General features: G+C 48.3%; 12 protein-coding genes, besides 1 other annotated feature; 7 read left to right on the forward strand and 5 right to left on the reverse strand.

Moving 5' to 3' along the window:
* Nucleotides 1-217: 217 nt before the first annotated feature.
* On the reverse strand, nucleotides 218-2448 carry FFUJ_11808 (uncharacterized protein; the record flags this gene model as incomplete). XM_023570748.1 has 5 exons in its annotated part: nucleotides 218-588; nucleotides 637-2076; nucleotides 2131-2253; nucleotides 2301-2314; nucleotides 2372-2448. 5 exons carry the CDS (start codon nucleotides 2446-2448, stop codon nucleotides 218-220), a joined length of 2025 nt encoding a protein of 674 aa, XP_023437816.1.
* A 355-nt stretch (nucleotides 2449-2803) lies between these two features.
* FFUJ_11809 (related to Putative sterigmatocystin biosynthesis lipase/esterase STCI) lies at nucleotides 2804-3998 on the forward strand (the record flags this gene model as incomplete). XM_023570749.1 has 4 exons in its annotated part: nucleotides 2804-2883; nucleotides 2938-3316; nucleotides 3371-3644; nucleotides 3694-3998. The coding sequence occupies 4 exons, from the start codon at nucleotides 2804-2806 to the stop codon at nucleotides 3996-3998; spliced, it is 1038 nt and encodes a 345-aa protein (XP_023437817.1).
* A 396-nt stretch (nucleotides 3999-4394) lies between these two features.
* FFUJ_11810 (uncharacterized protein) lies at nucleotides 4395-5427 on the forward strand (the record flags this gene model as incomplete). XM_023570750.1 has 2 exons in its annotated part: nucleotides 4395-4674; nucleotides 4724-5427. The coding sequence occupies 2 exons, from the start codon at nucleotides 4395-4397 to the stop codon at nucleotides 5425-5427; spliced, it is 984 nt and encodes a 327-aa protein (XP_023437818.1).
* Nucleotides 5428-5787: 360 nt separating this feature from the next.
* FFUJ_11811 (uncharacterized protein) lies at nucleotides 5788-6698 on the reverse strand (the record flags this gene model as incomplete). XM_023570753.1 has 2 exons in its annotated part: nucleotides 5788-6426; nucleotides 6504-6698. The coding sequence occupies 2 exons, from the start codon at nucleotides 6696-6698 to the stop codon at nucleotides 5788-5790; spliced, it is 834 nt and encodes a 277-aa protein (XP_023437819.1).
* Nucleotides 6699-7140: 442 nt separating this feature from the next.
* On the forward strand, nucleotides 7141-8440 carry FFUJ_11812 (uncharacterized protein; the record flags this gene model as incomplete). XM_023570754.1 has 2 exons in its annotated part: nucleotides 7141-7951; nucleotides 8001-8440. The coding sequence occupies 2 exons, from the start codon at nucleotides 7141-7143 to the stop codon at nucleotides 8438-8440; spliced, it is 1251 nt and encodes a 416-aa protein (XP_023437820.1).
* A 171-nt stretch (nucleotides 8441-8611) lies between these two features.
* On the reverse strand, nucleotides 8612-9818 carry FFUJ_11813 (related to BDH1-stereospecific (2R, 3R)-2,3-butanediol dehydrogenase; the record flags this gene model as incomplete). XM_023570755.1 has 4 exons in its annotated part: nucleotides 8612-8918; nucleotides 8965-9607; nucleotides 9653-9686; nucleotides 9735-9818. 4 exons carry the CDS (start codon nucleotides 9816-9818, stop codon nucleotides 8612-8614), a joined length of 1068 nt encoding a protein of 355 aa, XP_023437821.1.
* A 1669-nt stretch (nucleotides 9819-11487) lies between these two features.
* On the forward strand, nucleotides 11488-12489 carry FFUJ_11814 (related to dehydrogenase; the record flags this gene model as incomplete). XM_023570756.1 has 5 exons in its annotated part: nucleotides 11488-11533; nucleotides 11587-11820; nucleotides 11876-12094; nucleotides 12154-12212; nucleotides 12262-12489. The coding sequence occupies 5 exons, from the start codon at nucleotides 11488-11490 to the stop codon at nucleotides 12487-12489; spliced, it is 786 nt and encodes a 261-aa protein (XP_023437822.1).
* A 102-nt stretch (nucleotides 12490-12591) lies between these two features.
* Nucleotides 12592-12681, forward strand: a tRNA (tRNA-Ala).
* Nucleotides 12682-13176: 495 nt separating this feature from the next.
* On the forward strand, nucleotides 13177-13851 carry FFUJ_11815 (related to Glutathione S-transferase II; the record flags this gene model as incomplete). Its single annotated transcript, XM_023570757.1, has 1 exon — nucleotides 13177-13851. One exon carries the CDS (start codon nucleotides 13177-13179, stop codon nucleotides 13849-13851), a length of 675 nt encoding a protein of 224 aa, XP_023437823.1.
* A 1368-nt stretch (nucleotides 13852-15219) lies between these two features.
* FFUJ_11816 (uncharacterized protein) lies at nucleotides 15220-16527 on the forward strand (the record flags this gene model as incomplete). XM_023570758.1 has 6 exons in its annotated part: nucleotides 15220-15240; nucleotides 15297-15524; nucleotides 15582-15784; nucleotides 15839-15927; nucleotides 15979-16143; nucleotides 16196-16527. 6 exons carry the CDS (start codon nucleotides 15220-15222, stop codon nucleotides 16525-16527), a joined length of 1038 nt encoding a protein of 345 aa, XP_023437824.1.
* A 538-nt stretch (nucleotides 16528-17065) lies between these two features.
* Nucleotides 17066-18612, reverse strand: FFUJ_11817 (related to neutral amino acid permease; the record flags this gene model as incomplete). XM_023570759.1 has 4 exons in its annotated part: nucleotides 17066-17855; nucleotides 17902-18133; nucleotides 18188-18385; nucleotides 18435-18612. 4 exons carry the CDS (start codon nucleotides 18610-18612, stop codon nucleotides 17066-17068), a joined length of 1398 nt encoding a protein of 465 aa, XP_023437825.1.
* A 580-nt stretch (nucleotides 18613-19192) lies between these two features.
* Nucleotides 19193-20332, forward strand: FFUJ_11818 (probable polysaccharide deacetylase family protein; the record flags this gene model as incomplete). XM_023570760.1 has 4 exons in its annotated part: nucleotides 19193-19451; nucleotides 19506-19833; nucleotides 19954-20154; nucleotides 20203-20332. The coding sequence occupies 4 exons, from the start codon at nucleotides 19193-19195 to the stop codon at nucleotides 20330-20332; spliced, it is 918 nt and encodes a 305-aa protein (XP_023437826.1).
* A 64-nt stretch (nucleotides 20333-20396) lies between these two features.
* Nucleotides 20397-23067, reverse strand: FFUJ_11819 (related to regulatory protein amdA; the record flags this gene model as incomplete). XM_023570761.1 has 5 exons in its annotated part: nucleotides 20397-20650; nucleotides 20705-22147; nucleotides 22197-22451; nucleotides 22506-22862; nucleotides 22923-23067. 5 exons carry the CDS (start codon nucleotides 23065-23067, stop codon nucleotides 20397-20399), a joined length of 2454 nt encoding a protein of 817 aa, XP_023437827.1.
* Between the last annotated feature and the right edge of the window lie 439 nt (nucleotides 23068-23506).

Here is a 23506-nt window from a genome sequence, read left to right on the forward strand (position 1 = left end):
ACTCCGCGCTCGCAGTTATGACCCCTTTGGCTATTGCTATGCCGGATCAAGGACATTCTCTGTAACAACCAACAGCGCATCTCAAACACTGGAAATCACCTTCATAGCAACTGAAGGTATTGGAATCTGTACATGATTCAACACGCGTTACCATTACTTCAATATTTCATCTATATGTGCCTCATAGCTCATCTGTCCCAAGCACTTCCCACTGCTATCACAACTGTAGGTAATTTAGATGCTGATGATCCTCATCAAGGAAATTGAGAGAAATGCCGCTGTTCCAATCAGGTTGAGTGTCTCCTGGGACGTATCTTGGTAATCCCCTTCCAGCCATATTGGCAAGTTCTGTCATCAAAGTCTCTGCATCTCCCAGTTCTGTCGGCTGAAGAAGTTGCTGCAGGTCATTGTCACCAGAACTGCTCTCTACCGACATGTTCTCACTTCTTCGTTCCTCGATATCGGGCCCTCCCGCTATGGTGGCCTGATCATCTTTCCCATAATTGGGAACCCGCGAAGGGAAGAATAACGCAAATCGCTTCTCGAATGAGTTATCCTTGTCACGGCGCATCAATGAAGCCTTCAGATCTGTTCCTAGTTAGTATGCAAAGATGTTGGTCAATGGGCAACACGTACTTATTACAATCGAAGCAAGGTTCCATACAGCGGCATACTGCGACAAGACCAGACTAACGAGTTCACTATTATGGTATCCAGTATATGAAGCATCAGTCATATCCTTTGAGGGGTATGCTCGGTCTGATAACAGACAACAAGCCAGGAAAGGCTGACATAGAGGGATGTAGTCCGGATACCAATGATAGAATATCCGAGATAAATGGCGAGGTGATCGCAACGTCTCTGGATCTCCAGGCTTGAAGGTAGCTTGTATGGTCGTGCGAGTGCATGTCAACATGAGATGCATGCCAATAATCCAGTTATGCCTTGCCGCATCACCTGAAGATGTTTCCCGTTCCAGGGTCTCCAAGTTGAACCGCTGTGACATGACAAGTGAAAAGCAGGTAATAGCATCGATGAGCTCCTCCTTATCCCGCTGACAAGTGAATCGACCCGCTGCAAATTCACTTGCGACGCTCAACAGAATGTTGGCTATAAGAAACCATGCCCGAGGGTCTTGATTTGGGGAGTCGACAAGGAGTTTCCAAACCTCACTTGGTCTTGGGTCGACAAAAGGTGAGTCCACAGGTCGGTCAGCAAACCATGCCTCGTCGCTGACCGGGAGCTTGACCATGACCATGGACCGGTTGATTGAACTTGGCCGTCTTGACATGAGAGAGCCAAAAGTATCGAGTTCCCAGGTGATCCAAAACGCACGGCGTTGCTCTTCTAGAACTGACCAATCGCCTGATTCATCCTGCTCATCCATGCTACACAAGTTTAGATCATAGGCTAGTCGGACACAGACGCCCGCAAGGATCCATGCGCGGTGTGATGGACCTGAAGCATATTCATAGACAGCTAACAAGATGCATCCCTGCAGGTGTTCAAGACTTGGTGTTTGTCCCAGCTGACACTTTTCGCAATATGCATTGGCCTTCTCCAGAAAGACCTGCCCACGGTCTGGTGCTGGAATGCCGTGGAACCATGAACTCGTGGAGTGGCGAGCTGCCAGGGCAAACATGCCGCAGAGCAGTAATGCTTCAGTGTTGGAGTGGTGGTCTCTATCATCGAATACGCCGTTCTTCATAAATTGGGCGAAGAATCGTGGCCTATGAAGAAGCGGAAGCCATCCTTGGGTTTTTGCGAAAAAGATGTGAACAAGGTCTGTCAGTACAGGCACCGGTACCCCCAACCATACAGGTGCTTCTCCTTCTGTTGAGCGGAAGGTGGATGCTGGTGACGTTGAATCGTCACAAACGATACTTGTGCCCAGGACAATGATTTCTGACTGCGATTCATTGTTACTATCATCTCTCATAGTCTGGTCCTGTTCTCTGTCGAGAGAGTTTGGTGTGTGTATATCGTTGACTTTCGGAAGCTGTTCCGTTTGCGATAGCAGCATATCGATGTCTTGCCCATCGCTCAACCTTGACTCAAGCAGACTAACTAGACGTTCTGATCCACGCGTTAGCATTCAGTCATCATTTGACTCAGTTAGTCTGGTCTTACCAAGCTTCTGTGAGTCAATCTGGCCCTCCTGGCGACGTCTCTGAGGCGTCTTCCGCTTTGTTGGGAACGTGCAAGATTGGCCGGTTCTTGTACATAAACCGCAGTTAGGTTTTCTCATGTCACCTAAAGCCGGGTCAACTCGCATTCTAGAATTGGAAATCGTATCCTACATCTTGTCTTCTTTCTGTTGAGAAGGATTAACGTGGGTCAAACAAGAAGCTGCAAAGAAAGGCTCACGTACCGTCTGCATTCAAAACAGGCGCGATGGCCCTTCCACGTCTGAGGTGGAGTCGGACGTTCTTCTTGGTCTTGGGTCATGTTAGGAGCGCGATAGAGCCTGCGATCAATGGACTGAGTGTCGCGGTGCAACGTACGATGAAGTTGAGTTTGGAGCAAGTTGCATCAACTGCTCCCCAGATTTCTCCTTTGCGGGGGAATGTGGGCACCCGAAGCTCAATCTACCGATTCTTCCGTTGATTGGCCTTAACCGAGAGCCATTGTTGCGCCATGCTCATTAGTTCCAATGGTGGGCCCGGTCAAACGCGGTCTTTTCATGTCCGTGGTAATTACGTGTAGGCTCATTCGACAGTTTGCTCACAGCTGTATTTATCTCCCATATGACTATTGCCAGCATGGCTGATTCCAGTCTAACACTTCCTTTAAACTGTCCAAAATGGCTCCTAGTTCGGAAATCCTCGCCAGTGCTCAACCAGACCCCGAGTTTCTCGAGGCATGTGCCCTCCCCCACCAAAAGTCCGACAAGAACAGCACTAACAACACACACTAGCATATCTTGAAGTCCAGCAGCCCGCCGCCGCTTCCGACCAACGTTGACATACCAACTCTTCGAGCTACATCAAATAAGCACAAAAATGAGGCACGAGACGCACTTGGAGGCCCTCCTCCGAGCTTGACTGAGCGAGATATTGAGATACCCGTTCGTGACGGCAGCACCATTCTCGCCTATGTTTATTCTCCGTCAGACGTCGTCCCAGGAGATGAGCTTCCCATCTTTTTATTCTTCCATGGCGGTGGCTTTTGTCTAGGCACGCGCCATGATGATATGGAGTCCAACAGAATCTTGGCTCTCAAAGCTGGCATCATCATAGTCTGCCTTGACTACCGTCTTGCTCCGGAACATCCGTTCCCTCAGGCAATTCATGACGGAGTTGATGCTTTGCAATGGGTATGTAATTGTTTTTCCCCAGCTATTTTTCGTAAAGAGACTGACCTTGGATAGATCGCTCAAAATGCTACTCAAGTTCACCCTTCCGCTTCTCCTTCAGTGGGCCTCATCATCGGTGGCACTTCCGCTGGAGCAAACATTGCCAACGGCGTGGTGTATCTAAACCGCGACCTTGGGTCTCCTGCAAAGGTCACCGGGCAGTTTCTCGGTGTCGGCCCTCTTCTTCCTCCACCGTTTGTTCCCGAGAAGTACAAAGACGACTATGTTAGTCACGAGCAGAACAAAGACGTGACTATACCTCCAGAGGAAGTCGCTCGCGCATTCGTTGGTAAGAAGACCTGAGACATTGTGTTGAAGAGAAACTAAGATCTTTGCAGCTGCATATAAGCCAGACCCGACTTCACCGATCGCAGTGCCTGCTGTCCATCCATCAGGACACTCAGGAATACCTCCAACTTACTTCCAAGTCTGTGGGCTTGATGGCTTGAGGGACGAGAGTATCATTTACGAGCGGATTCTTCAGGACGACATGATCTCCACGCGACTGGATTTGTATCCTGGTCTACCCCATCACTTCTGGGAGTTCTTCCCTCAATTGACCAAACAGGTTGAGAAACGAACAAATGATACAGTGGAGGGAATTAGATGGCTATTGCATGGGCCGAAAGTCCCGAAGTTGTGATGTTACTCAAGATTTGAAGTGGGTACGACGTCGAGTCGTGAATGTTCGAGTTTGTGATGGCGGTTCATGTGCAATTATCATGTTCGGAAATGTCGGCATGGGAAAGATCCATTATTTTCCGCCAAAATGTCTTCAATCTCATGATTCCCACTGTTGTCTCTTAAACCTTGTTCAGTTCCCATTCTGTCAGCGTTAGTCAGCGATTGTCAGTATGTGTAAGACGCTACTAGCGGCTCTCGTAAGATCTCAAAACTCATTACAATCCAACTTGCTACCTCTTACAAGGAGCGGCCGCTGTCGCCATATAATAGTGAGAGAAAATATCTCCTTTGAAATATTCCCAAAATCATTCACTGTAAACTCAGCATAATCACTGTCCGACTCATTGTTGCAATCATGGCAGTGACAAATCGTCGAAAGGCACGCGACAGCGGCGATGTCGAAGCTAGGCCTAGCTCAGAGCCTTCGGGTCCCCATTATCGAAGCAACAGTCAACCCTTTGCTGGAAGACTCGGTGCCAATCAGGCGTACGTTGTCGAAGGAGGAACATCGGAAGACGACCATTTGCTGCATCATGCACCAGATGCCACGCCGCACATGTCGTTCTGGGAGTTGATGGACATGAGCCCGATCAAGAATCTGGATTTATGGAAAGCGGCGCTTATCGAGGGGATTGGTACCAAACTTCATCAACCAGCCTGTAATTCTCAACTGACCAGCATCAGGTACTTTACTGTTTGTGTACATAACGATATGGGTAAACATCTCTCCAGATACTGCTCCCGCGGCCCCAACACAACGATTTGGGAGCTTTGACAATGCTGCTTTCCTGGGACCTCTCATTGGCGGCATAACTAACCTAATCTTCATAACACTCTTCATCACGTCCTTTGGAGCGATTTCCGGCGCACATTTCAACCCTCTGATCACCTTTGCGACTTTCTGCGCTAGACTATGCTCACTGCCGCGTCTGATACTCTACGTCGCAGCTCAGCTCGGCGGAGGAGCCTTGGCAGGCTTACTAGTCAGGGCAAGCTGGGGAGGTCGAGACTTCAAAGTCGGCGGATGCTGGCTGTTCACGGATATCGTCCCGCCAAGGGAGATATTTGTAGTCGAATTGGTGTCATCTACCCTGCTCCTGTTTCTTGCTTTTGGTGTTGGCCTGGACCCACGACAAGCAAAGATCATTGGTCCAGCTCTGGGACCTTTCATGGTAGGATTGAGTGTTGGGACTATGAGCTTTGCAAGTGCTTTCGCGAGATATGGATATGGCGGTGCTGGGCTGAATCCAGCGAGATGTATGGGGGCTTTTGTTGGAAGCAGCTTCCCAAGTTGGCATTGGATACACTGGGTTGCTGATGGAACTGCCTGTATTATTCACGGCGTATGCTATTATTTCATTCCGCCTTGGACCGAAGTCCGTCAATGAGAGCTTCTAAGATACCTCAGCGCCTAGGGAGGAATATGTTCGATTAGCCAGACCTGAAGATGCATGCAGTTGTTAATGAGAGTACATCGCGTATTGCACCATCGAGGTGGGGAGGCTGCTGAATCGCATCTCCGTATCTAATTATAGTAAGCGAGGCCTGCCACTAATTTTAGTGTCAGCGGCACTCTTGACGTTGCTATTGCTGCTGCATTTGACAAGTAGGGTGTCTCAACAAGCCATTCGAGTATCCTATCTTCCTATCAAATATCCTCCATTGGCGCTCTAGGCCAGGTTCAACAAGTGTGAAGTAACATTAAAAGTCCATTGATATCCCGCATGCAATCCGAATAAAACTCATCGTTAATGTCGTTGGACTTGTGATCTCAGCTGCATATGATGGATGGCTTTAACCTCCGTACCATTTTTCAGCTCTTCATCTTCAACCATCTGATCAAACATAACCCGGTCCGCTAACTTTGATTCCATAGCAGCTTCATAGCTCAAAGAGTCCAGTAGAGCATGAGGTTCTGTCCAAGAAGATCCAAAGTCTACCAGTCGTCCATCGCGGAAGTTATCGAGACGTATATCCATATTATATATTCCCGCTTTGTTCATTGAAACGATTTTACCAAGAATTTTCCTCATGTTAGTCGAGGTGATACCACTTTTTGAAGACGCAACATCTTTAACGATAGCTCTAGCTCTTAGCCCTCCGATCGTGGACCTTTGATAATCGATATCCACAGAATCCAGTCCGAGGTCAATATTACGATTTTGTAAAGTCTTCTGGTCTTTTGATTCAAGGAAGAAGAATCCATGACTAGCAATAGCCACATCTGATTTGAGTATCTTTCTATTCGCAGCTTCGTGAAGCCGACCATATGCTCGGCATTCTGCGTAGAACGGATCGGTATAGTAGGCAGCAGTGTCAAGTGATGTGTCTTCACCTAATAGTGGCCCCCAGAAGTACTCGGCACTCATCGGGTCAAAGAACTTGAACTGTCAATTAAGTCGCAATCAGAAAAGAACATCTTTGAAAAGGAGGAAAATAGGGAAAGATTCTGATCGTGACATACTACTTTGACTGCATACTCGCGACCCCGAATGAGAGCCCGGAACACATAACCTTCGCTTGAGGTCACAGCGTCGTCTTCATCAAGTCTCTCAAGCCATTGAATGCGCGATTTATGATATGGAAAGATAGTGAGCTTTGGCCCGTCGCACGGCGGTAGCTTCTGAGGAAATGATAAAACACGTCGTTTCCTGGGCATACTGCAGGAGCTTGAGGGAAGAAGACGAGGTGTCTGTGATAAATATGGGCATGCCATTAACCCTCGCCTACAGTCATCCTTATAGCTGGCGGCAATCATCCGTATGCGCGTCGGGCCGCTTTTAGCGATAATCAGGTTTTCATGCAGCATTGCAGCATCTGTGGAGGGGTCGCGTGGTCTGTGACTGGCTAACATGGGTGGCAATACTGCAGAGATATCACCAACATCAATATGCAGCTTTCAGCTCCGGGGTGGGGGAATGAACAAGATGGAATGAACTGAAATGTCCACAGCCTGATCTGGCTGTCTGAAGTCTTTAAAAGCGCGGAATGTGCCCTTCAATGAGGATGAGCAGGCTCTGTTCGAGTATGGTGTATTGCCGCATTCCAGCTGTGCCACGTATACCTAGCAATCACATCATCCCTGCTTGTCTCACATCAAGATGGCCCTGTCGCCCCCTGCGACGTCGATACTTGAGCTACTTACGCACCCAAACCCATCCGTCAGCCATCAAATACCTAAGAGCAAGACAAACACTAGAAGTCCCCGCTATTACTGGCCTAGGCAGATAAAGAAATGGGAAGAACTGGAAGACGTTAACATTTTAAAAGATGTCTTCGGCGGACTTTTGTTGAAAGAGGCATGTCGCAGAGGCCGGACGCTTGACCCATACCCAAGACTTCACTCGCAGGCAGACTGCATCATACGTGATGAGGACGATACCAGAGATCTTATCCATAAGTGGAACAAGTCAATTGTTACTACTGCCCTTGATCCTATTCAGGATCCTTTCCACCCGGTCATCTGGAGCAAAGGCGATCCCCCATCCGGCAAAGAGGCATTTCCCTCTCCTCCCCAACAGGAGGAAAAGAAGCGCCACCAGCCCTTACGCAAAGGGTCTTCGAAGGCAACACATACGAGATTACAATCATTGTCAAGACTTCAGCCAGATTCCGGGTCCATTGCATCTAGTCCGGTCTCATGTAAAGTTGGCGATATAACGATCTCCACTTGCCAGGAGAGATTCCCAAAAGAGTACAAGATCTCCACGAAATGGAAGAGTGAACGTATCTTCAATCGCGGTCTTCTTGATGATTCTGGGTGTTTTATCAAGGGAAAGACGAATGATAATTATGCGTGGCCTATCAGACAGGCTTACACTTATTGTATTCAGCATATGTGCCGATACGGATGTATCCTGACGGCTGAGGAAGCTTTCATATTTCGCATCATACCGCGAGAGGACAAATCAAGTAAGTGTTATTCTATTCCTTCAATTCTTTCAATCACTGACGAGGCTAGGCAACAATTCGCAAAACGCAAAATTGCTAAGAAATGAGCTCATCAATAACGGGCTTATGGAATACGTCTCCATTCCCTGGAAAAACTACAGTCGAGGTCGGAGACAGATACTCAACGTCTGGACCGTCAACTTAGCCATGTGGTTTATGCATGTCCTAGCTGGAAACAATTTTGAGGTTGATTGGAGTTATGTTGATCTGACAGCCGAGACTTTGCTGATCGACCCTGGTGATGAGCTAAAAGCAGCTTCTTCCAGCACGGCGCGCTCTGATGATGGACAACATGAAGTGGTGGAAGATAATAATGGATCAGTTACTTCGGAAGAGTCGGAAGTGACTGAAATTTTTAACTCGTCTACTACAAAGCGAAAGCGGGATTCGGATGAAGATAGCGACTTTGAGGGCATTCATCTTTCATTTACCAAGCGTCAATTCGTATAGTTGGGGGTTATTGGGACTATTAGATCTTCAGGTTGATATGGAAAGACACAGGTCACGGATTGAGTAATATCGGACATAAGAATAGTTGAACTAAAACAATACTCGCTATCTCTCAACAACGACTTCATAGAACTCGACAAACTCCTTCTTGCTTGTTTCCTTCATGCTTTTTCATTTGTCATTAATATCCACCAAGATCTTGACTTGGTTATCCTTATCCGTGATCAACGCATTGATACCATCCTGGACAATGTTCTCCATCTTGATCTTTCTGGTGATCATCTGGTGAGGCTTTATTGCACCCGAAGCGAGGTTGTCAATGACTGCTTGGAAGTCCTCCCGTTGGTATCCTAAAACAGATTTGTAGGCGCTCTCCTTGAAGGTCAACCAATTAGGGTTGAAAGGGATCTCCTTCTCCCAGATCGCAATGTTTACGACAGTGCCTCTTGTTCTCACAACCTCGAAAGCACCTTTGACACTATTCACTGTTAGTATATTCACACAGCGTGTGTAAGAAAACTCACCTCGCGGGTACACCCGCGCAATCGAAAACAACATCAGCACCTAAACCACCAGTCAAGCCAAGAGCGATCTCTTTGAGGTCCTCTTTGATCGGATTCACAACCTTGGTGGCACCAAACTGCCTTGCAAACTCCTGTCTCGAGGCAGCGACTTCAGAAACAATAATCTCACTGACACCCTTGGCCTTTAAACACAGAATCATCGCCAAACCAATGGGTCCTCCACCTAAAATTGCAACTTTGGACTTGTCGTTGATCTCCGGTGCCGCAGACATAGCATGCCAGGCTACAGAAAGCGGCTCGACAAGAGCTCCAATTTCGAGGGGTAGGTCCTTTGGCAGCGCAAAGACGTGCGTTGCATTCACACAAACTGACTCAGAAAGACCGCCGCCGCCGCCTGAGAGACCGAGGAACCCACCGGTATGGCAGACGTTCTCGGCGCTAGTGTGGCATGCTGCGCAGTGGCCGCAGAAGAGGGTTGGCTGGACTGCGCAGGGCTGTCCTACTTCGAAGCCGGTTACGCCGGGGCCAACTTCGGAGATGACTCCAGAGAATTCATGACCGAGTGTCACAGGAATACTTTCTGATGTGAGGGGGTGAGGCTTGGTTGGGCAGAAGTTGGGTCCTCCGAGATATTCGTGCAGATCTGGCTCCTGTCAGCTTTGGCTGGGTGTCAAAATGCGATCCTTACCTGTGCCGCAGATGCCAACGAATTTAGGGGCAACCTATCATTATCAGCATCACGATCGAAGCGGTATAAGAGAGATACCTACCTTAACTTGTCCGGGCTGCACTGAAGGCTCAGGGACCTGCTCGACACGAATGTCCTTGATACCGTAATACCTCGCAGCTCTCATCGTGGCGTAGAAAGACCGATTTATGTTCCTGGATACAGGCCCACGGAACTGTTGATTAAAAAATTTTGTAAGTGCAGCAGTCGGCAGTCTCATAATCTTCGAATTTCTCTTTTTCTTTCGTCAAGAGATAGCGAACAGCAGCCTCTTTATATAATTCCCAGGTTCAAGGTCACGTATGATCATGTCAGTTCACTGCCCCACCATCCGACATGGGGGATCCGCATCACGAGTTCCGCAATGCAGCCGCAAGCACAAAATCTCACTTCTCATGCATCAAAATACATCGTTTTAATTCGTGTTTCTTGCTTGATGTAACGGTCTAGAGACTTCCAATGCGGGGAAATGGATGATCTTACTTGTTTCGTCTTCCTTTGACCCTTTCCCCGGATTCAAGAGAGTCTGAATCTGGTCAAGCGGGGCCTGAGCCGATTCGAGTTGTCGGAGCCGATCGTGCGCTAAGTCAATGTAATGGAGGGAGACGGCAGATTGTGGATGCGGATCAGATGGAAATGCCATGTTTTTTATTCGCTCTCTTGAGTATGATTGTCTTATCAAAAATGTCAACAGAATATCCATGGCTTGGCACAACATCTGCGTCCCAACTCTATGACCCTGTTCAACACCAAACGCGCTTCTCACGTCTCGACAGCATACGCGTCGCGTATCCCACAGAAGTTCCCAAGGTCCCGGAAATACAGAGAAAGGATGCCATACAAGCTAAATTAACTTGCGGCTCTTTCTAGAAATGGGTTTCCGCAAGAAAGCCGATCTCGCAGGCAAAAATGGGGATATGGCTCGTTTCCGCCTCATTGCGTCTTGGCTATGGTGGAGTCTCCTGTCAAACTGTATGTATGACTGTGCAGTGGTATGACACAGGACCCATCAATATCTCGTTACCGAGCTGTCAGATAACGGTCTTTGATAAGCGATTGACATCAGAATATGATCTTCAGATGAGGCTGATCTTGTCACTCGCCTGAGCATATCGGAGTTTTCGGGCACGTGAACTGGGAAGCAGGTTTGAGTGTCAGACGAGACTGCCAAACGACACAATGTTGCTATCATCTTGTAGAATTGATCTTTATACAATTATAATGAAGAATCGAGTATATAACACTCGTTAATTGAGGCTTTGTTGAACCCGACCAACGGTGCACAATTGAGTTGTTGGTAAAGTTGTTAACCAAAATCATGCATAATTCGTTCTGGTCTTTCATTTCTTCAGCCAACGGTCAGTCCATCTTGTTAATACGACTCTACAGAGCGAGATTTCAGAGGACAATACGTGGGGAGCTCATCGAGTTGATAGAGACGCGTTTCATCACTTGGTGATTAATGTCTCGTGTTAAACCGAGCATGCTAATGACAATGCCTTTACCCTGCACCGGGACGATTTATGGAGGGTCTTGGAGGGCGACTCCAACTCACCCCAGCGGTTGGAGTAACTCCACTTCTGAGATAAGATAGCTCTGATAACGATAACGCTGGAGCTTAGCGTCACAGGCTTCACAGCCCATGTCTGGTATCCATCTTGGTTGGCACGTATGCTACTGTGACTGTATACTCTGAGATAAGACTACGCCGGTATCGCCACGTAGAGAGTCCCCTCAATCCAACCCGCTGTGTGTGTAAGTTGCCGTTAACAAAATATCACAATCAACTGGAAACTATGTCCATCTTTAATGGCGTTGCGCTCGTGACTGGGGCTGCTTCAGGTAAGAACCATGTCACTTCCCGTGCTTCCACTATTTCGCTGACAGTTTGCAAGGTATCGGCCGTGAGACAGCTCTATCCTTTGCACGGGAAGGATGTAAGAGGATCGTTATAGTCGATCGTGATGCGAAAAAGCTCGACGACACAGAACTTGCGATTAAAGAATCCTTCCAGGATGTTCAGGTCCTGGTTGTACCAACAGACATCTCCAAAGAGGAGGACATCGAGAACCTCTACAGCCAAGCGACCAAAACCTTTGGCAGAGTAGACTATGTTGTCAACGGTGCTGGTAAGAGTTGTTTTGATACTGAGAAAGTGGCTCGTCAACGACTGATCGTATATAGGCGTGTTGAGCAACAACAAGAGGTCTCATGAGTCTTCCATTGAGGAATTTGATATGATCAACAATGTCAACTACCGCGGATGTTGGTTATCCTCTCGCGCTGCTATTCAACGTATGCTCAAGCAAGACCCTCTCCCTACTCATGACGGAAGACCTGGAGTTCGAGGAAGCATTGTCAACATCGCCTCACAACTGGGAGTGGTTGGACGCCCAGCAGCACGTAAGTGTCGACATACAAACCTCAAATCTGAATCAAACACTAACCGTCGTCAACTACAGCGGCCTATTGCGGGAGCAAGGCAGCCGTGATTAGCATGACAAGATGCGATGCTATAGATGTATGTATCTCGCCAGCACCCGACTTGGCAAATTTACTGATATGCCTAGTACTCCAAGGATCTCATCCGAGTCAACGCCGTTTGTCCTGGTCTTATCGATACAGCGATGACCAGGCCTCAAGCTGATGTCTTGAGCCCTGCCATCAACATCGCTCCAATGGGTCGCATGGGTAGCCCGCAGGAGGTTGCTGATTGCATATTATTTCTTGCAAGCAGTAAAGCAAGCTTTGTTCAAGGAGCTGCCATGATGGTTGACGGTGGATATGTCATTAATTAGTTGTAGTTGTTATCGTAATAGAATTCTCCTCTGGTGAGTTGTGTAGACTTCACTCATAGGTCTTTACAGTGAGGAATCATCTCAACCAATCAAAAATCGTTCGGGCGAATGGTTTAGTGGTATAATACTCCCTTAGCATGATTCATCAGAATAATCTGGGAGTGGTCCAGGGTTCGATTCCCTGTTCGTCCAACTTCGGTGGTTTGATTCCGCCTGTACCATCTTTTTGTGCCCTTGGTCGTTTTTGCCCTTGGCCGCCCTGATCCGACCAGCCTTTTCGAGCAATTCGTGTTGGACTTGGCAATGCCTGTGAGCTATTGGATATTCCATGAATTAATGGCTTTGGAACTGAAAGTAGATACCTTATGTATTGGCCTCCAACTCCAGTTTGGTCATAGCGACCCCATTCATCTCCACTGCCTATGTCATGATGTTGAAGTCCACCAATCATCGTTACCAATTCCTCGTCGGCATTGACGAGATGGGTCGGGATAGCACCAGTGAAACCTCATAACGTAGTTTGGGACGTGATTTCAAAGCATCTCCACCAGCAGTAGCTTCTAGACTGAGTGTCTTTCAACAAGTATATAAGTAGGGGCGTAGCTCCCTGCCAACCAAATGTATCAACAAACCGCACTACATAAGAAAGTCACAGGGTCTCAAATCTCAAAACACCGAATATCCAATATGACTTCTCTCAAGCCCCTCATCCTACACGCTCATACCACGGGCCCCAACCCCTTCAAGGTGGCCATTCTCCTTGAGGCTCTCAACATCCCATACACCGTCAAGCTCTGGCAGTTTGGAGATGCACCCAATGGTGTTAAGGGTGAAAGCTTCCTGAAGATCAATCCCAACGGCCGCGTTCCGGCTTTGGAAGATCCTAACACCAACGTCACCAGCTGGGAATCTCTTGCATGTATGAACTACATCCTCCGCGTCTACGATTCCGAGAACAAGTTCGGTGCACGACAGGAAGCAGGCGAGCAAGGACGAGCTGATGTCGACGCGTGGACTAGCTTCCTTGTTAGCACTCTCGGCCCGTTCCTTGGTCAGTGTAACTGGTTCCGTCATTACAACAACGTCAAGAATGAGAATGCGTATGAGAGATATCAAGCTCAGGTCTATCGGTGCTTCGGAGTTTTGGAGGAGCAGCTGAAGAAGCATGATGGAGAATGGATCTTGGCCGGAGACAAACCGAATGTCGTCGACTTCCACTTCGAGCCTTGGATGAGACAGTATGAGTATGCTGGTTTGAGTCTGGATGACTATCCGAAGGTGAAGGGTTGGTTGGACCGTGTTCAGGCGTTGCCTGAGGTGAAGAAAGCGTATGAGAAGATCAAGGCTGGGGAGGAGGTCTAAACCCTACAAAGAGGTGCAAAGCGATTTCAATGTATTAATATTCTTTAAAATAAAAACTCTTTTCTTGTTACCTCTCGGAAAACCTCTGTCACGAATTGTTGACACGGTCAACAATTCGTCACAAAGTCGTGATGCATAGCGCATATGCTGCAAATTGCTTCATGATACTGGACTTGAAAAATGAGAGTATCCATAAATAAAGGGGCCTGAAGGAGAAAGCTTGGTTTATACAAATTTGAGAAGGGTATCACTTGTTGTCTCGCGACGCCCGGGTATATGGACTCATCATCCCCGTCCTCCAAATTGCCATGAGCAAATGGAAACATTCAGCCACATGTCTCAGCCGCAAATTGCCCTTCTGAAAGACACTTTCATTGGCAAAGCCGGAGAATTGACCTTCTGATGTTGGTGTAAGCCATTTATTGCCTCGAGTTATTTCCCTGGAGCTTTTGCCCCTGACGCTCCAAAATTTTCGATAGCGCAAGTTTATGGTTGCGTGTGTGTCCGTCAGCCACTGGAACATGTTGCCTATCTCAGAAGGTGGTTGGTTGGTGTCTCTAGCTGAAAAGGGATGATGGCTTGTGGGATAGGGGGGATGGAGGCTTATCAAACGGATCCTAACCATATTGAGCTTACGGCGTCCTCGAATTGAATTCCCTCCGTACGTAGATGTGCAATGCAAGCCACGTCCGGATTTGCAGAAGAGGTACAGTACGGTAGGTACAGTAGGCATGTATGCGCTGATCAATGCTATGTCGTACTGCTGTTCCAGCCAGTTATGCACAGCAATTCAAGCGCGCGACAGTTGCAGTCCTTCTCACCACAAATTGCACATGCTGTTTCAAGAATCCATGCTTATTTCCCTGGCATTGGCGCCAAGTCGATCCGTCAGGATCAGCAAGCGGGCCGACATCTACGGTCCCACTCGGACTTAATGTTTTGGTGTGCAATGGTTATTGAGGTGTTGTACGTCTTACAGACAGACTATTTGGAGTCTTTTGTCAAGCTCAGGCACCAATTACCAGAATTACCATTAGATGGACAATGCTTTGACAGGTATGCAGCCGAGGTCTATTTCAGAGGAGGAACTTTGTTGTCGAATGCTGTTATCGGATCGCTCCGAGCATGTGCCAAAGACGCCAACGCAGCGCTCAGACATGTACAACCCCATCGAGAATAGTGCAATGGTCTAGCTGAGCCAAGCTTTGAACTCTAAAGTCTAGTGGTTGGTTTCAGCGAAGAAGCGTTAAAAGCTAAATGCGCTGCCGTCCGCCAGCGGAATTTTCCTTCTTCAGTTACCCATGTCCCCTCGCTGTCGCATCTCTGCTCGGCGGTAGAACCAAGGCTGTGGCCGCCAGCCAAGCATCAATGAATATCAATACTTCTATTGTATGTTTGTCGAATATGTACTACTCACTCTTTTGGTACTAACTGAAGTTGCGTAGGCTATACAAGCAGTACTGCTTGTTTTGGCATTAGTTGTTCTTATTCTACGAACCTGGGCGCATTACCTCCTAAAGCAGAACCTCCTCAACCTGTCTGACGTTTTTGCATGGCTAGGATGGGTCTTCAGCTTGGGATGGTTTATCTGCTCGACTCTCGCGCTCCAAATCCTCATCGACAACCCTGCAATCGGATCCGAGCTCGTGGTCAATAATGTTGAGTACTTGAAAGTATGGCGACACAACGGCTGCGAAAGGGGAACTACAATGCTGACCAACTATATGTAGACCGTGCTAGTGGCTGAGTACTTCTTTGACACGGGTATCTACTTTCCCAAGATATCCATTGTTCTCTTCTACTGGACGTTAATTCCCAGGGTTCTGGAAACCTTGAGAAGAGTGTTACTCGGAATCTCGATTTATCTCGGTTGCGCTCTGCTCGCATCGGTGCTCACCAATACGCTCATATGCCTGCCTTTCTCCGATAACTGGTACGCTTAGCGACAGGAATTGCCGAATCTTTTGAACTGACAGACACCAAACAGGTCCATCGAAAATCAACTCAAGTCAGCTTGGAATTCGTACCCTTCCTTCTGTATTCAGTGGGCTCTCAACTTTTCCACGGACTTGCTCAGTAGGTCCCGAAGGTCTCGCACGCTTTGTTGCTTGTCTAACATGGTCTCAGTATTTGTCTATCCATTCTTCCTCCTCAAACACTTGAGATTGCGAAAGGAACAAAAGATTGGCCTCATTGGCGTCTTTTCCCTGGGAACAATCACATTGATGGTCAGCCTCTCACGATTCATCGCATACAATGTTACCGACTTTGAGCTTGAGGACGAATCCGGCAGTATGTTCCATCACCAAAGCCTTTTTCAAATGCATAAACTGACCCATTATAGACACCTTAACTCTCGCCGAAATGAGTACCGCCGTCATCGTCGTTTGTCTCCCGGGCCTCCGAACATTCCTCGTACGATCGAAAAAGTCGACAAATCGCTCGTCCTCACACCAGCTCAGCGGCTATGGCAACCACACAAGGATCGGCGTAGGACAAACATCCAAGACCGGCGCACATAAAGGGCAAGGGCCGCCATCATCTTACGCAAAATGGGGCGTGAGAGATGATGAGATCGAGTTGGTAACTCACATACGCGTTTCCCACGAACTGGCGAATCCCGACGCCTACAGCGCGAGCGAACAAAGTGCGACGAGTCGAAATTTAGGGTTATAATCTTCACAATAGAGTTTGGCGTTGGAGGAAATAGATTACATGATTTACGAAACACGAGATATTGGGATTCGACGGCATAAATGGACGTGTTATTACACCGGAGGCTTCACAAAAGATGGCAATTGAATTTTGGATAGACGAACAGAGTACGATATCATTTGGCATCTCTCAGTGATTGCAAAGCCTGGAAGTTCCATATTAGACGGAAGATAGGCCTCAATCGTTAACTCAGAAATCACCCCCCTACTGAGAGTACTACTTACTGACTAACATAAGTGACCTGCCGCCTTGACACCGAAGACTACCGTGTGCATCTGGGGTTTCACAAATAATAGATCAGACCGCCTCCAGCGGGTTGTCTCGTCATCTCTAGTCATCCTGTGTATTGTCACATCTGGCTCGACAGGCGGTTGCTCAAAAGCACCTGTGATCACCGTGTTCTCTACCCCAATATTTTTGACATACTCCTGCGATACAAAAGGAGGCAATAGAATAAATAAGCTTGAAGTTAAACTCTATACTAGGCTTGAGTCATAATCTACCTATCATTGTTCTCACAACTGAAGGCTCCTCCAATAAGTCCCTGTGAATAAGCATCGACGATGTTTTGAATAACGCCATAGGTTCCACCAATAGTCAAGAATACAGACAACGCAATCATCAACCAGTTAAGATAGTAAACAATAACCTGCCACATCTTTCCCTTTCGGTAGTGCTGGTGGTCATAGACCCAAAGATATCCAGGCAAGCCCAGTGCGAGAGGCGAAAATGTGAGACTTCCAGCGAGAGCCAGGAGGTAGTTGAAGATGGGGATTCCAGAAGCGAGAAGGAACGAAACAGCCGACATGGCAGTCGTGCATCCCAGCCAAACTGCCCAGTGTACCACGGTGTTCTTCTGGAAGTGCTCTGAGTGTCGAAGGAGTCGGACGAAGAGGTATTTGGCTGCGACGTGGACATACAGACAGGCACTGACAAGGAGACCAGTGAGACCAATACCATAAGCGACCTTCTTGATGGTAGGACCTGCACTTCCCAGAGATGGAGAAGCCACCCATTGACCGCAGTACTTGTAGACTACAAGCGAGAAAGTGAGGTATGAAGCAGTGACGATACCCATGCAGAGGTAGACAGCCTTGTTGTAGTCTCGAGGTCGACGCATCTCAGAGATAACTGGCAGAAAGGCGGAAGTTCCAGCACCGCTGCAGAAGATTGTAGAGACTGACGTGATAGCCGCAACAAAAGTGGGATTGCCGATGACATGGTAGCCAAACTCATAGTCTCCAGTCTGGGGAGCGGCAGCAGGTCGATCGAGGGTTGTAACACCGACACTAAGTCGTGTAAGCGAAGAAGAGATACTGGATACAGGAGACTTACACGACGATGAAAACAGCAACATAGACGGTCAAGAAGCCAGCCCAAGTAAGCCACGCAATATTCTCAAACTTGCGTACACTTGCGAGAATCAGAACCGCGATTGTCGCCACTAACATGAACCAATTGGTGCAGATAGCATGGTTGCTAAGAACATTGAGCGCGACAGAGGTACCGAAGATACCTGAAGCACCGACGATGGCGTATGTGACGAGGAACAAAACTCCAACGACCTCTGACACGATGGCTATTAGTCTTTATGCATATAAATAGAGTCAGGCCTTCTTACCCTTCAGCCAAGTACCGCCAACTACATTCGCCATATCCGCGATGCTATGGCAGCCTGCGTGTCTGTTTCGGAAGTTTCCTTGGACAATGGCGCAGTAGGTATTGAGGCCTTGCCACCCTAGGACATTGATCGCACCAGGGAGAGCACCAAGGACGAACATGGCACTCGGAATTGTGAGGACACCAGTTGCGAAAATGACTTGATAAAGGGTTAGCTTGACCTTCAAAAACATATTACAAAGACTTACCCTTCAGAAAGATGACGGACGCCTGAATCCACCCAACAGTGCGGAAGTCAACCTTGCCAGGAATTTTCTGGAAAACCTCTCCATCATCAACGCCCTCCTGTCTTCCAAGCTCAATGCTTCCATTGCTGAGCATGCCACCAGACTGCTTCTCGCCTTTCTCTCCTTCAGAAGAACTCATATTGGCCGAAGTAATGTTCATAGGCAGATGATGAAGAAACAAGATGGATGATGCAGGACTCAAAACGGTGGGATCGACCTGTCTATTATCACTTGTCGATCAACACCGGCAGTATTCGCCAAGCTCAACTTTATCAAGAACCCAGCAATATCTCCTTGGTGAATGCTTCATCAAAGTCCAATGATAAGGTCTGGGGTAAAGAAACAGCCCCTGTAAAACTCTGGGGAAGATCCTGACTCGTAGAGTGATAAGAGAGTTGGAGCATAGCGTTGGAGTTGGAGACTAGCGTGGGATTAGTTCTGGAATGGATGATACCCCATGATAGGGTCGTGGGCTGATAAGCGTCATTACCCCTCTTAGTTATCGATATTGGTGTAATCTTTGGGTTGGAGACGCGGGGAGACTGCCGCATGCGTAATTCTTGAGGGTCCAGATTCTAGAATCTTGACATATTTCTAGTCAGAGCTATCTGAACCGCTCGATTTCCTGGAGATTGCTCACATCATTATTGCATTGCATATCGTGTCCAAGTTCTCAATTGATCTCCACTTCTTCGCAGTGTCACCAAACAGACGCCGCCATGCCTAAGCGTATTCTGTGCTCGTATGGAGTCGATGTTGATGCCGTTGCTGGTTGGCTTGGCTCCTATGGAGGTGAAGATTCACCCAGTGATATCTCCCGTGGCCTATTCGCTGGAACACATGGAACTCGACGAATGTTGAAGCTGTTCGACAAGTATAACATTAAGGCGACATGGTTCATTCCCGGACACAGTCTTGAGACTTTCCCTGAAGAATGCGCAATGGTCAGAGATGCCGGGCATGAAATAGGGCTCCACGGTTCGTGATATGACTGTCTCAAGTTGGCCACTAGAACTAACGACAATCCAATAGGCTACTCTCATGAGAATCCTTCAGACATGACACTAGAGCAACAACGTGATGTCTTGGAAAAGACTCACAAGATGCTCACAGAGTTCTGCGGCAAACCCCCTCGCGGAAGTGTCGCCCCTTGGTGGGAGACTAGTAAGGAAGGAGTTGATCTCATGCTGAGCTATGGCATTGAGTATGATCACTCAATGTCTCATGATGATTGCCATATGTACTGGCTACGAACTAATGATAGCTGGACCAAAATCGACTATAAGCAAAAGGCTGAGACCTGGATGAAGCCATTAGTCAAGGGCCAGGACACAGGACTTGTTGAGATTCCAGCAAACTGGTATTTAGATGAGGTGAGTTTCGGCAGTCATTGATGCAAGATCCAAGCGCTAACATTCATCACAGTATGTCAACACCGCTTGCCAAAATGCTTCTGAGAATGATCCTGACACTTTGACAGCCTTCCCCCCATGATGTTCATCAAGGATGCACCCAACAGCCACGGCTGGGTCAACTCTCGCGATGTTGAAGACCTGTGGCGAGACCACTTTGACTACTTCTACCGCGAATACGCTGATGATCCCGATCAGATCTGCGTGTTTCCTCTCACAGTTCATCCGGATGTTTCCGGTCGGCCGCATGCACTGCTAATGCACGAGAGGTAAGAGCGGGAGTAATTGTCAGCCGAGCTCGGGCTAACGTCGGACAGATTGATTGAGTATATCAACAAGCATGAAGGCGTTGAATGGGTGACGATGGAGCAGATGTGTGACGAGTTCAAGAAGAAGAACAAGCCACCAAAGGGAGCTGTCATGCCCAAGGCTCAGGAGCAAAAATAGGGTATCATTGGCAATAACGTACAAAAACGTTTCTAGAACCTGTGATCAAACCCCAAGCGAAAGATCAATCAAAGTTCTTGTGAATAAGTATTTCCCTGTACTTTTCTAGCCCAACACCGATTATGTTGATAAAAGGCCATTGCGTGTTACTCTTGAAAAAATGTGCCCAGATCTTCAAAACTGCCAGGGATAAGTTGCTTGGATCTCGGAAGTCAAGAAGACTTGGGTTATCCGTGTCAACGCCTTGATCAAAATCGACGACCGTGTATGCCTCCTCCACGATGCATCTCACCCAGTGCAAGATCCTGTCTTCGCTGTCTGGAGTATTTGTTAGCTTCGAAAGACGAAACATCCCATCAAAAATAAACTTACCACTCAGCGGATGCTCAACAATTGTTTCTCCAAGCTTCGATAACCACTTGCTCAGCAACACTGCGCAGTCCAGGCCAGATAGGGAGTGTCTTACGCTCCAGAAGAAAGCCTGGCTTCGAGCGACGCGATCAACTCCAAGTCTGACTGGGATTCCGATCATATGCGCTGAATAGAGGAGTGCAGCAATAACGCCGTCACTTCGCTCGATGTCGGGACTGCTTGCGATGGCATTTGCGATGCGTTGCGGATCACGTGTCTCGAGTTGTCTGTAAGGACCCAAGTGCAGATATATGCGCACATATGCTAGTGATAGAAGAGAACTGGAAGTGAAGGGGATCGGTCCGTTCTCGTTGTTTGGGTCGAGGGTTGACTCTGGTGCTTGTTGCCAGCACGAAGTCCAAGACCGCAGTCCCCGTTCGAGTTTCTCAACCTCTTCACTCGGAAGAACAGCGAAGCTGCTGGCGACTGGAAGGCTCAGATCTCGCACGATATGTATTCTCTGTAGTAGTCCATGGAGAAGGACATAATTACCCAATGGCGTAGGAATCGGCAGTAGTGGCGCTGTGTCATTCTTGTTCTTAAGCAGTAATGATAGCGCTTCTCGGAAGAATAACTGTGGCTCTTGAATTTCTTTTGTTGCAGTACGCCATAATGCTGGTGTCGGAGCTTTCCACTCTTTCGTGGAGCAAGGCAACCGAAGGCCGATCTCGTTACTACGGAGAGTTGGGTAGACATTGTATGCGATGCTGTGAGTATGAAGGAAAGAGAAACCGATGAGCTTGGAGCGCCTGTTTGACTCTTGCTTGATCCAGGTCTTCCAGTCATGCCAGAGTGAGTTGCCATCGCTTGGTTGATCTGATGGTGTTGGCGACGCGGGCTCATTGACGTCCTCGAGACCAGAGTTGCGCAAGATTTGTGTAAGAATGCCTTGCAACACGAAGGACTCCTGGACCATGGGTGCTTTTGGTTCCCAAGTCGCAAATCCCATGAGCGTGATCAGGGCCCTGATAGTCTCAACTGCCGAATCAGCCTCCGTATCGCCACGTCGGCCACTCTGCGAAGAGACATGTGGTATGGGAAGCGTTGAGAGACCAAATGAGTCCGAACCATTTCTCAGCCTTTCCATCAACAGAGCTTTTCCGGCAAAGAAAAGTCTTTCTGACGCCCTCGACTCGAAGCAGTATTGCGCCCCGATGGCCGCGATGCCAAAGATCAGCTCAGGTGAGTGATCGTTGATCTGCCATGTTGGGATGTGGATGAATGGCATATGTGTGTGAAAGCCGCCGAAAAAAGAGGTCACGTAACGCGTGAGAGCGTGTCTCGATGGGACACAGAAAGAAGGGTCCAGGAGATGCGAGTGATCAAGGATGGATGCTTTGAGCTTCGATCTTTGCTCTTCGGTGACTTTGAAAGGCCGTGTTTCGGGGTCAATAGCCCTTGGATCTGTCCGTGTGAGTAATCACATTGGCCAAGGTCTGAAGCAGGGACTTACTATCTGTGTCGGAGACATAATTGGATATCCTATTACCCGTAGGCGCAGAAGGAAGCCATGAGCTGAACGGTGTTCCAGCTCGGGTTGGAGCTCCTTGCCGAGGCGAGGTCTCTTCATTACTGTCTTGTGTAAGCCTGGGGTCGATGGGTTCCTCATGCCTGTCAGGGTCGCCGAAGAAAGGGCTCCACTCTGCAGAGAGACCGACACCATCGAGGAAACTGGTGAACTCGCGAAAGTGGGTGTCAAAGTCAACGCCTTTTCTGAGTTAGCTGTGTTTGTTGACAAACAGATGGGACTAAGAGTACTGACCGCTGTCGAGCATCTGCGGTGACAGAAAGTTGGGAACGAATTGGCCGTCGTCTGCACTTGTTTGATGTTGCACTTGTTCGTCTACTGTCTGAGGAACAGCAACGGGGAGCTGCATCGGCTGCTGTGTTCTTGCACAGAACCATGGGTCAACACTTAGGCCGGAGAGCGACACAGCTGCAGCCAAATCTGGGTCGGCGATGCTGTCATTCCTCTGCTGTACTACAGTCACATTCCCCTGCCCAGGTTCAGGTGATGGTACATCGCCCTCATGCTCGGCTAGCCTTTGATGACGCGTGAGCAAGTCACGTCTCGCAAATGACGCCCCGCAGTGGCACAGAAACGGCTTCTCTTTGGTATCTACTCATCCACTGTCGCATTAGCCAGCTACCCTATCCTCGACCAGATAGCGAGACTCACGTGTTCTGACGTGCCTCTCGAGATGCTCGGTTCTCTTGAAGGTGCGCCCGCAATGTGGACACATGCGTAGATTGACTCCAGCTCCATTGTAACCCACTCTTTGTCGCTTGTTTGGAGTCTCGTATGTGCCGATGTTGTCACCCATTCTGCAGCAATGACTCCAAGAGTTGGAGAGGAATTGCGATGGAGGAGGCGAATGGGGTAGTGCATCGTTTATCATGGAGTCGTAGGTGGGGCAGGCTTGGAGTAGCGTCTGATAGCGTTATCTTTGGCGTGTCATCGCGCGGAGATAATCGACTAACAGGATGGGGTGGGGATGACACGGTATCACGTTAGTTACATATCATTCTGGAAAACGGCCAACTTGACCGAGACGGGTACGTAAAGGATTCGTTGATATTGCAAACGTACAAGAAAATTACAAAGGGATATCAGCAGCTTCACGGAGTAGACTAAGGCGAATTGGGATTGTGAAGGTCAAGGCGAAGTCTCGTGAATTGTACTCATGGAACGTTCAACAGGCACGCGCGGCAAATGATCAAATGTGATGTGCAAAGCAATAAAATGATATTCCCTCTACAAAC

This window comes from Fusarium fujikuroi, chromosome FFUJ_chr11 (genome assembly GCF_900079805.1).
Source record: "Fusarium fujikuroi IMI 58289 draft genome, chromosome FFUJ_chr11".
In the NCBI taxonomy this organism is placed as follows: Eukaryota; Fungi; Ascomycota; class Sordariomycetes; order Hypocreales; family Nectriaceae; genus Fusarium; species Fusarium fujikuroi.